Source organism: Bombina bombina, chromosome 3 (assembly GCF_027579735.1).
Source record: "Bombina bombina isolate aBomBom1 chromosome 3, aBomBom1.pri, whole genome shotgun sequence".
Lineage (NCBI taxonomy): Eukaryota > Metazoa > Chordata > Amphibia > Anura > Bombinatoridae > Bombina > Bombina bombina.
Genome location: NC_069501.1, coordinates 371,251,895 through 371,264,819, shown reverse-complemented (window position 1 = coordinate 371,264,819; position 12,925 = coordinate 371,251,895). Strand labels below are relative to the sequence as shown.

At 37.7% G+C, this 12,925-nt stretch overlaps 1 protein-coding gene across 1 annotated transcript in view; it reads right to left on the bottom strand.

Annotated features, from left to right (window-relative positions):
- F5 (coagulation factor V) overlaps window positions 1-12,925 on the bottom strand; it is a 423,639-nt gene that overhangs the window by 75,665 nt on the left and 335,049 nt on the right. The window contains exon 20 of the mRNA XM_053706505.1: window positions 5,495-5,566. Within this exon, the coding sequence (XP_053562480.1) occupies window positions 5,495-5,566 (72 nt within the window). The remainder of the gene's footprint in view (window positions 1-5,494; window positions 5,567-12,925) is intronic.

Sequence of the window (12,925 nt, the reverse complement as noted above, 5' to 3'; positions counted from 1 at the left end):
CAGAACTTAGTTTCTTAAAAGGGTTAAATCAAATATAGTGATGGCAATATTATAACAACACACATTATATATAAAAAACACACATATATACTATCGCAAATGAAATGAATATCAAACCCAATATTTAATTTAATTAAATATATATTCCTGTTTCACAGACTTTATATCTTGGATTTCAGGTTTTAATACTAGCAATGTTTTTAACCCTGGCTTGTTTGGCTTTGTTCTTTTTTCTATCTTTTCTTTTCTTGGTTTTTCTTCTCCTTTTTCTTCCTCTTCTTCTTTTTCTTTCTTTTTCTTTGTTTTCTTTCTTTTTAACTTTTCTTTTTCTTCTATTTTCTTCTCTTTTCACATCTCTTTTATGTTACCAGTGTTAATTTGAATAACATGTTATGTATCTACTTATTGGGTTATTTAGTTACCCATATGTTGGGAATTCACTATGAAGGGTTAACCCTTGATGTTATGTGACTGCATAGGCATTGGCTGTTTTGTAAGCCAATTATCCTCTAGGTTTGCTTTTAAATAGGCACCACAGGTATACTGAATTAGCTATGATTACGGCTGTATAGCCGAAACATGTCAGCCTTCAGTTTGCCTGTGCTGCTTCACAAATTTGATCACGGACCCTCCTGGAACCTTTTAACAATTTTTTGAATAAAGGAACTGTTTTTAAACGTGTCTTGGATTGCTCATCTTTTCTTCATATCTGCATTGCCTGAAAATCCAGGACCTAAGAGAGCTAAGGTATCTTACTTGTTTTGGAGCGGTGACAGCTAAGGTTTACTACGGCTCTACAGGGAGTGCAGAATTATTAGGCAAGTTGTATTTTTGAGGATTAATTTTATTATTGAACAACAACCATGTTCTCAATGAACCCAAAAAACTAATTAATATCAAAGCTGAATAGTTTTGGAAGTATTTTTTAGTTTGTTTTTAGTTATAGCTATTTTAGGGGGATATCTGTGTGTGCAGGTGACTATTACTGTGCATAATTATTAGGCAACTTAACAAAAAACAAATATATACCCATTTCAATTATTTATTTTTACCAGTGAAACCAATATAACATCTCAACATTCACAAATATACATTTCTGACATTCAAAAACAAAACAAAAACAAATCAGTGACCAATATAGCCACCTTTCTTTGCAAGAACACTCAAAAGCCTGCCATCCATGGATTCTGTCAGTGTTTTGATCTGTTCACCATCAACATTGTGTGCAGCAGCAACCACAGCCTCCCAGACACTGTTCAGAGAGGTGTACTGTTTTCCCTCCTTGTAAATCTCACATTTGATGATGGACCACAGGTTCTCAATGGGGTTCAGATCATTTGAACAAGGAGGCCATGTCATTAGATTTTCTTCTTTTATACCCTTTCTTGCCAGCCACGCTGTGGAGTACTTGGACGCGTGTGATGGAGCATTGTCCTGCATGAAAATCATGTTTTTCTTGAAGGATGCAGACTTCTTCCTGTACCACTGCTTGAAGAAGGTGTCTTCCAGAAACTGGCAGTAGGACTGGGAGTTGAGCTTGACTCCATCCTCAACCCGAAAAGGCCCCACAAGCTCATCTTTGATGATACCAGCCCAAACCAGTACTCCACCTCCACCTTGCTGGCGTCTGAGTCGGACTGGAGCTCTCTGCCCTTTACCAATCCAGCCACGGGCCCATCCATCTGGCCCATCAAGACTCACTCTCATTTCATCAGTCCATAAAACCTTAGAAAAATCAGTCTTGAGATATTTCTTGGCCCAGTCTTGACGTTTCAGCTTGTGTGTCTTGTTCAGTGGTGGTTGTCTTTCAGCCTTTCTTACCTTGGCCATGTCTCTGAGTATTGCACACCTTGTGCTTTTGGGCACTCCAGTGATGTTGCAGCTCTGAAATATGGCCAAACTGGTGGCAAGTGGCATCTTGGCAGCTGCACGCTTGACTTTTCTCAGTTCATGGGCAGTTATTTTGCGCCTTGGTTTTTCCACACGTTTCTTGAGACCCTGTTGACTATTTTGAATGAAACGCTTGATTGTTCGATGATCACGCTTCAAAAGCTTTGCAATTTTTGCTGCATCCCTCTGTAAGATATCTCACTATTTTTGACTTTTCTGAGCCTGTCAAGTCCTTCTTTTGACCCATTTTGCCAAAGGAAAGGAAGTTGCCTAATAATTATGCACACCTGATATAGGGTGTTGATGTCATTAGACCACACCCCTTCTCATTACAGAGATGCACATCACCTAATATGCTTAATTGGTAGTAGGCTTTCGAGCCTATACAGCTTGGAGTAAGACAACATGCATAAAGAGGATAATGTGGTCAAAATACTCATTTGCCTAATAATTCTGCACTCCCTGTAGTGGGGTTACCTTGGACACACCCCCCTTCACTATCCTCCCTCTGCATTTCCGGTGAATGGATGCACACAGCGGAACATCGGAACCCTGAAGCAAGTTGCTAGGAGTCATGTGGAATTGAAACCTGACTGAGACACACTTTGGAGCGGTAAGGAACGTACAGCCACAGGCTGTCGGAGCACCTGGTTGCTCGCATTCAGTTTTGCTATTTCCTACCGTATATAAATATGTGTGTCTATTGACTTCCATTGGATATTCTGCTGTGCTGGGAGTGTTTGCCTTGTTATACCTAGCACCTGCGGGGCTTTTGACCCTGATCTAATACTGATATTTTACCGCTTCTTGTGTGAAACACACTGAACTGTTCAATCCATCTCAGTTTGGAATCTCAGTTTGACAAGTAACTAAGTCATTACGTTGTATACTTTTACCTACCCACTGGCTCAGTGATTCTACCCCCTCTGTTGTGACTGTTTGTTTTATATATATATATATATATATATATATATATATATATATATATATATATATATATATATATATATATATATATATAATCTAAAAATGAAAATGTGCTGTTACTATGTATCTGTATATATATAATTGTAAGAAAATATTGAACTTTACATCATAATTGCCAGAGAAAAATACAACACAATGCTAAATACTAGGCTCCCAAGTAGAGCAATTCAGTGGCAGAATATGTAGTTTTAGTGCATTTGTAACCCCTTCCTTACTGAGCCATTCTCCCCCCTGTACTGATGCAGCAGTAATTCATGCGCTTCGTGATGCTTGTGGTTTTATATCAGTAAATAAAGCAGGATATTTTTCTGGTAGACAATAGTATAGCTTTGCTGTAAAGTGCTGAAGGACACTTGATTTCACTCACACAATCAGTAACGTACCATTGGGTATAACAAATTGTTAGTTAAAATGTTTAAACAAAGATTTTTTGTAATGCACCAGATACCAATATAGCGCTCTCTTACTTTCAATAGGAATTGTTAGCAGCTTGCTAAGCGTGCTCTATAACAAGTGGTTGATTATGTGTGGAGCTTGTGCGCAATCTAACATACTGCATTCTCTTTTAGCACATTTTTAACCCCTTAATGACCGGACCATTTTTCAATTTTCTTACCCTTAATGACAATGGCTATTTTTGCATTTCTGCGGTGTTTGTGTTTAGCTGTAATTTTCCTCTTACTCATTTACTGTACCCACACATATTATATACCGTTTTTCTCGCCACTAAATGGACTTTCTAAAGATACCATTATTTTCATCATGTCTTATAATTTACTACAAAAAAAATAATAAAATATGAGGAAAAAATGGAAAAAAACACACTTTTTCTAACTTTGACCCCCAAAATCTGTTACACATCTACAATCACCAAAAAACACCCATGCTAAATAGTTTCTAAATTTTGTCCTGAGTTTAGAAATACCCAATGTTTACATGTTCTTTGCTTTTTTTGCAAGTTATAGGGCCATAAAAACAAGTAGCACTTCGCTATTTCCAAACCATTTGTTTTCAAAATTAGCGCTAGTTACATTGGAACCCTGATATCTGTCAGGAATCCCTGAATATCCCTTGACATGTATATATTTTTTTTTAGAAGACAACCCAAAGTATTGATCTAGGCCCATTTTGGTATATTTCATGCCACCATTTCACCGCCAAATGCGATAAAAAAAAAAAAAGTTCACTTTTTCACAAAATTTGTCACAAACTTTAGGTTTCCCACTGAAATTATTTACAAATAGCTTCTGCAATTATGGCACAAATGGTTGTAAATGCTTCTCTGGGATCCCCTTTTTTCAGAAATAGCAGACTTATATGGCTTTGGCGTTGCTTTTTGGTAATTAGAAGGCCGCTAAATGCTGCTGCGCACCACACGTTAATTATGCCCAGCAGTGAAGGGGTTAAATTAGGTAGCTTGTAGGGAGCTTGCAGGGTTAATTTTAGAGATCAGCCTCCCACCTGACACATCCCACCCCCTGATCCCTCCCAAACAGCTCTCTTCCCTCCCCCACCCCACAATTGTTCCCGCCATCTTAAGTACTGGCAGAAAGTCTGCCAGTACTAAATAAAAGAGTTTTTTTTTTTTTTTAAATAAAAATAATAAAGTATTTTAGCTGTGATGGACCCCTGCCTTAGCCCCAACCTCCCTGATCCCCCCTCCAGCTCTCTAACCCTCTCCCCTACCTAATTACCGCCATCTTGGGTACTGGCAGCTGTCTGCCAGTACCCAGTTTGGCCCCAAAACCCCCCCAAAAAGTATTTTTATTTTATTTTTTACTTAAAAAACTATTTCTGTAGTGTAGCAGCCCCCCACAATACCCCTACCCCCTCCCAGATCCTTTTATATTTTTTTTTTAAAAATTCCCTTTTTTTTCCCCTCTCTGCCCTCATTCATTGGTGTCAGTGTGGCTAATGGTGCACGTGCACGCGCGCGCACGTGCACCCTCGCGCATTGCGCACGCGCATCGTGCACGCGCGCGCACCCTCACACCCGGCACTATCGCTACCAGTGCAGAGAGGGCCACAGAGTGGCTCTCTCTGCATCGGAGGCTTGTAAAGTGGTATTGCAGGATGCCTCCATATCGAGGCATCACTGCAATACCCTCAGAGCTGCTGGAAGCATTTGTGATCACTTCCAGCACTCTGTTAGACAACTGACGTACCAGGTACGTCCATTGTCATTAACTGCTTGTTAATGCATGACGTACCTGGTACGTCAGTTGTCATTAAGGGGTTAAAAAAAACAATAAGTATTATGTGCTATTTTTCATTCAAAAACATGTTAGGTATATAGCAAACAAAAACTCCACTACATCAGCTGAATTTGCACGCTCCATCAGCTTGACGCTCGTTCTACCTGGCATTCATTTTAGCGTGGTTAGTTCTAGAAATCTATTATCTGAGAGAAAGTATACTCTTTCACTATCCGACATGAACAGTGTAGTGCACTATGCTACCTTGCACAAAAAAAATCAATAAATAACCAAATGCATACAACGAGGACTGTGCTCCAGCAATGTCTACTGTCCACACCCCTTGCATTTTGTGTGTTCAACTTGTAATCTGGCCCGTAGGCTGCAGAGATCTGTTTTGATAGTATAAGAATGTCACTTACCTACATTACTGGACGCGGATATCTGATTATCTGGTATAAGCCCACTCATAAGGCCCATTGGTAACTTGCACCCTACAAAGACAACAGCCAATTTAATGGAACATATTATTGTGACGCAGGATGCAAAAACTCAACACAAAATAAAATATCAAATGTTTTGTCCCAGAAGTGGTTCGAAACCAAAACATTTGAGGGTGCAAACAATTTAACACAAATCTAAATATTAAAGGGAGAGTCTACTCCAGAATTTTTATTGTTTAAAAAGTTAGATAATCCCTTTATTACCCATTCCCCAGTTATGCATAACCAACACAGTTATATTAATATACTTTTTAACGCTGTGATTACCTTGTATCTAAGCCTCTGCAGACTGTCCCCTTATTTCAGTTCTTTTGATAGATACATTTCAGCTAATCAGTGTCCTCTCACAAGTAACTCCACAGGGCGTGTGCACAATATTATCTATATGGCACACATGAACTAACACCCTCTAGCTGTGAAAAACTGTCAAATGCATTCACTTAAAGGGACACTGAACCAAATTTTTTTATTTCATGACTCAGGTAGAGCATGACATTTTAATCAACTTTCTATTTTACTCCTATTATCAATTTTTCTTCATTCTCTTGCGATCTTTATTTTAAAAGCAGGAATGTAAATCTTAGTAGCCAGCCCATTTTAGGTTCATCACCATGGATAGCGCTTGCTTATTGGAGGCTTACATTTACCCACCAATAAGCAAGAATAACCCAGGTTCTCAACCAAAAATGGGCCGGCTCCTATGCATCACATTCCTGCTTTTTAAATAAAGATATCAAGAGAACGAAGAAAAATTGATAAAGAATACCAAGAGAATAAAGAAAATTTGATGATAAAATAAAATTGGAAAGTTGTTTAAAATGAAATGCCCTATCTGAATCATGAAAGTTTAATTTTGACTAGACCCTTTAAGGGTGCAGGGAATACTGGTGCCTATTCCTACATTTATTTTTTCACCCTCTTCTCTGTTCTTTACCGCTGTCTCTTCTCTGCATAGACCACCGGGCATGTAAACAAAACTCTACCTTGCAAATTCTAGCCAGCCTGCTTCTTTGAGTTTTAAGAGTTCTAGTGCATCCGCTGGTGGGCGGACCACCCCTTCTGTAATTTGCTCTTTATGCCCAAATATAAATACTCAATTTAGTGCTGGATTACTAGTGGCGCACTAAGAGTCAAGCGCAAGCGAAAACGGGTTTATCGCGGGTGTTTGTGCGCGTTGGGTTTTCCGTTCATATTACAAGTTGAAAATAAACGCGATTGTGCTCAATTAAAGTTAACGCATGTCGTGCAACTTCAGCGCTCTGGTTAACTGTTTTGCAAAACAAAAAACTCTTGCATATATATAGGTGCATTCGAGCCCTTTATAGTAAAAGGGACAGTAAACCTTAAAAATAATGTTATATAATTCTGCACATAGTGCAGAATTATATAACATTATATTAGCCAAACATTATTAAAACATAATTTCCCCTCTTAATTTTTTAAAAAAAGCGCTGTTTCACAGACCCGCTCTCTGGTCAGGCCGGACTGTGACTATACAGCTGGCCCGATGCGCTGAGTAAATATAACAGACCCGCTCAGCAGAGAGCAGAGAGCGGGTCTGTGAAACAGCGCTTTTTTAAAAAAATTAAGAGGGGAAATTATGTTTTAATAATGTTTGGCTAATATAATTCTGCACTATGTGCAGAATTATATAACATTATTTTTAAGGTTTACTGACACTTTAAGTAGATGAAAACATATAAAATCATATTTATGCAATATTGATTTTTAATTTAGTGTTATAGTATCTAAATTATAGTTAAAGGGATATTAAAATATTTGTTTTCGTTGTTTTACAAATTGTGGAGGCTGGTCACTACCCTCCAATAGAACTATGGGAATTGTCTCTTTTGCCTCATAAGCATTGGGTATTAGCTGTGTAAAAACATGTATTCCCTGCAAGTGTCAGTTTTACCATCTTTTTACCATTTCAATACTAGTTCGCATGCTGCATTTAAGTCTAACAAGAGAACACTATGCACCTGATTGGTTGTAACACCTGCCCACATGAACAAGTACAAATCGGACCAAGAAGAGAGGCAGCTGACAGAGGGGTAAGGGCATTCTGGAGGGGTGCTTAAATTTAAGGGACATGAAGCCCAACACTTTTCTTTTATGATTCATATAGAACATGCAATTTTAAACCACTTTCTAATTTACATCTATTATGAAATGAATGTTATTCATTTGCAAGAGCACTAGACGGCAGTACTATCTCCTGTCATGTAGTGCCTACCTAGGTATCTCTTTAACAAAGAATAACATGGGAATTAAGCAAATTTTAAAATAGTAAATTGTAAACGTTTTTAAAATTGTGTGCTTTGTCTGAATCACAAAAGGAAACTTTTGGGTTTCATATCCCTTTAACTAATTCTTTGTTTTCTAAAATAAGATGAATGCTTTTAGCACCAGCCTATTGCATTATTTTATATATGGTATTTAGGCTTGTTGGCTTATTGTCCCTTTAATACTATGGGGCCCATTTATCACGTTCCGAATGGAGCTTGTGGGCCCGTGTTCTGAAGACTCGCCAGAAACAGCAGTTTTGAAGCAGCGGTCTAAAGACCGCTGCTCCATAACCCTGTCCGCCTGCTCTGAGCGGCGTTGCACCAGCAGCTCTTGTGAGTTGCTTATGCAATGCTGAATACGGAGAGCACATTGATCTCCGTATTAAGCGATGTCTTGCGGACCTGATCCGCACTGTCAGATCAGGTCCGCAAGACATTTGATAAATAGCCCCCAATGTATTAGAACAGACAACTTCAAACTTGGCCCTCCAGGTTTTGGAACTACATTTCCCATGATGCTCAGCCAGCATATCAGATGGCTGAGCAACTTGAAAATGTACAGTAGTTCCAAAACCTCTGGAGGGCCAAGTTTGAAGATGTCTGTATTAGACAATCATAATCTGAGAAGAAATCTACTGGTTTCAAAGACTCTAAGTCCCACAATAAAAATGTAAAAGAATCACTAGCTGCAGCTAATACATAATTCTTTAGTACATAGAAACATTCCCACTTGTTTGTATAATGCAGCAGATGAAAAACGACATGGCACCGAAGGGACAATTCTGCTATTAATCTATAAAGATAATTTTGCACAACTTGTAAATGTAAAAATGCAACTTCATTCATTGCTACTGTCTAGTGACCTTGATGGTTTGCTGTGTCACACTTTTTACTTGTTTACATTTACAGTTAAGTGGTCTTTAGAAGAGTTTAAGAGATTTTGAAAGGAAATTTCAGAAATCATGCTCAAGCACTGTAATTCTTACAAATCAGATACTTTTCTATACAAACATTGCACTGACGAAAGAATTTACATGTTTTCCATTAGAAATCTATGGATTGGCAAATGTCTGTTTTTATTAACATTTTATTAGTAGAAAGAATATTCCTTCTGAATGTTGTTCTTCCATTTTAATGTTAGTACAGAACAAATGTTAAAGGGACATTATAATGCACAAATTAATATTCTAATTTGTTAGAGCATGTCATCTTAGAAGTAGTGAGCCCGCAATGCTATGTGTTTAATTCCTGCCAATGGGTTAAATGCATAGTTAAAGTACCAATTGGAGACTCAAAGAACATGTCCCTTTAAACTAATACACTAGTATTACATGTGTACTTCATACTAATGAGTATTGGTATATAGGTATTTTCTACTAATTCTGAGTAAACATTATAAGGACATAGCTATCAGCCAATAAGTATCAGTATAAAGTAGCTATCAGCCAACAAGTATCAGTATGAAGTAGCTATCAGCCAATAAGTATTATTAATTGGGAGCAATGTTCTCTCTAATTTTTGGAGCAGTCTGCAAATTTTATTTCCATATACCTAATGATACAGCAAACAAATCCCCAGAGAACAGGCACTTGTTTTCATTCATTTATAAAATGTCTTACATTAGATTTCTCATTAAAAACAAACAAGAAATGAGTGGATTGTACTCACATAAAAACAATAGAGCATATACAGTGAGGGAAAAAAATATTTGATCCCCTGCTGATTTTGTATGTTTGCCCACTGACAAAGAAATGATCAGTCTAAAATTTTAATGGTAGGTTTATTTGAACAGTGAGAGACAGAATAATAACAAAACATCCAGAAAAACGCATTTCAAAAAAGTTATAAATTGATTTGCATTTTAATGAGTGAAATAAGTATTTGACCCCTTTGCAAAACATGACTTAGTACTTGGTGGCAAAACCCTTGTTGGCAATCACAGAGGTCAGACGTTTCTCGTAGTTGGCCACCAGGTTTGCACACATCTCAGGAGGGATTTTGCCCCACTCCTCTTTGCAGATCCTCTCCACGTCATTAAGGTTTTGAGGGTGACGTTTGGCAACTCGAACCTTCAGCTCCCTCCTCAGATTTTCTATGGGATTAAGGCCTGGAGACTAGCTAGGCCACTCCAGGACCTTAATGTGCTTCTTCTTGAGCCACTCCTTTGTTGCCTTGGCCGTGTTTTTTGGGTCATTGTCATGCTGGAATACCCATCCACAACCCATTTTCAATGCCCTTTGATGCAGTGAAGTTGGCATGTCCCCTTAGCAGAAAAACACCCCCAAAGCATAATGTTTCCACCTCCATGTCTGACGGCGGAGATGGTGTTCTTGGGATGGTGTTCATCTGACCACAACACTTTCACCACATTCTCCTCTGAATCATTCAGATGTTCATTGGCAAACTTCAGGCCTGTATATGTGCTTTCTTGAGCAGAGAAACATTACGGGCACTGCAGTATTTCAGTCCTTCACGGCGTAGTGTGTTACCAATTGTTTTCTTGGTGACTTTGGTCTCAGCTGCTTTGAGATCATTGACAAGATTCTCCCGTGTAGTTCCTCACTGTTCTTATGATCATTGAAACTCCCCGAGGGCGAGGTGAGGTCTTGCATGGAGCCCCAGACCGAGGGAGTTTGACAGCTATTTTGTGTTTCTTCCATTTGCAAATAATCGCACCAACTGTTGTCACCTTCTCACCAAGCTGCTTGGCGATGGTCTTGTAGCCCGTTCCAGCCTTGTGTAGGTCTACAATCTTGTCCCTGACATCCTTGGACAGCTCTTTGGTCTTGGCCATGGTGAAGAGTTTGGAATTTGATTGATTGCTTCTGTGGACAGGTGTCTTTTATACAGGTAACAAGCTGAGATTAGGAGCACTCCCTTTAAGAGAGTGCTGCTAATCTCAGCTTGTTACCTGTATAAAAGACACCTGGGAGTCAGAAATCTTGCTGATTGATAGGGGCTCAAATACTTATTTCACTCATTAGAAACATAGAAACATAGAAACATAGATATTGACGGCAGATAAGAGCCATAGGCCCAGCAAGTCTGCCCGACCTTACCTAACAGTATAAACTTATCTAGTTCGTAGGATAGCCCTATGCTTGTCCCATGCATTTTTAAAGTCCCCCACAGTGTTTGTTGCTACTACCTCTTGAGGAAGTTTATTCCATAAATCAATCACTCTTTCTGTAAAGAAGTGCTTCCTCAAATTACTTCTGAATCTACTACCCTTTAGCTTGAGCTCATGACCCCTTGTTCTTGAATTTTCCATTTTATGTAAAATACCCACAGCCTCAGTTTTACTAAACCCTTTAATGTACTTGAAAGTTGCTATCATATCACCTCTTTCCCTTCTCTCCTCTAAGCTATACATATTTAGGTCATTGAGCCTATCCTGGTAAGTTTTATTTTTTAGACCATGTACCATTTTGGTAGCCCTCCTTTGCACAGATTCAAGTTTGTTAATATCCTTCTGAAGATATGGTCTCCAGAACTGCACACAATACTCAAGATGAGGCCTAACTAATGATCTATAAAGTGGCATAAGGACCTTACTATTTCTGCTGCAAATACCTCTACCAATACATCCAAGCATTCTGCTAGCCTTACTTGCTGCATTACTACATTGTTTACTAAGTTTTAAATCATCTGAAATAATAATTCCCAAGTCCTGTTCCTCGTCTGTAACAGTCAGTAAAGTGTCATTGAGTCTGTAATTAACATTTGGATTTTTCTTCCCTAAATGCATTATTTTACACTTTGCTGTGTTAAACTTTAGACCCCAGTCATTTGTCCAATCCTCCAATTGTTGTATATCACTTCTCATTTTGTCTACCCCCCCTGGAACATCCACTCTGTTGCAAATTTTTGCATCATCTGCAAAGAGACATACTTTCCCCTGTAGCCCTTTGCTGATATCGCAGATAAATATGTTAAACAAAACAGGCCCCAGAACTGACCCCTGAGGAACACCACTAGTAACAGCCCCCTCTGCTGAATGAACTCCATTTACTAAGACACTTTGTTTTCTGTCCTTAAGCCAGCATTCCACCCAGTTCACAATTTTTGAATCTAGACCAAGGAGATATAGTTTGTGAATAAGTTTATTGTGTGGGACGGTGTCAAATGCTTTGCTGAAATCTAGATATGCTACATCAACTGCTCCTCCCTTGTCTAATACTTTTGTTACATAATCAAAGAAGTCAATTAGATTAGTCTGACATGATCTCCCTGAAGTAAAACCATGCTGATTTTGGTCCTCTAAATTGTTTGTCTTTATGTAAGTCATAATTCTTTCTTTTAAGAGGCTTTCCATTAATTTCATTAAAATGCAAATCAATTTATAATTTTTTTGAAATGTGTTTTTCTGGATTTTTGTTGTTGTTATTCTGTCTCTCAGTGTTCAAATAAACCTACCATTAAAATTATAGACTGATCATTTCTTTGTCAGTGGGCAAAGTACAAAATCAGCAGGGGATCAAATACATTTTTTCCCTCACGGTATAATATCTATACATAAATATATAGCTCAATCTCAAGTTCAAGGTTAGTATGCGATTCTGTTCAAGAACATGACATTGTCTGAAACATGGTACGATGAATAAACATCTTAAAGGGTAAGAAAAGATAAAATTGAAATATAATATATAGTATATATATATATATATATATATATATATATATATATATATATATATATATATATATATATATATATATACTATATATTACAATTTGAAAAAGAAGCATTGTGCAATATACTTCAAGTAGCAAAAATGCTTCTAATAAAAGTCATTACAGATGCACATTTCAATTTTGACCTTTATATACAAAATCAGTTTAGAGTTAGTATCACACAGGATAATTCAGAAACATAATCAATGTATTTGTCTCTATATGCCCATGAGAATTTAGTCATTTTATGCCTATAAATATTTGTATACATACAATGATAAATGCAAATAATATGGTGCTATTTTATTGTGATTAGTTAAAACAACAAATCTGTGTAAAATATGTGTAAGCAAAGGAATAAGTTCTTCAGATATTCCAAATCCATCTA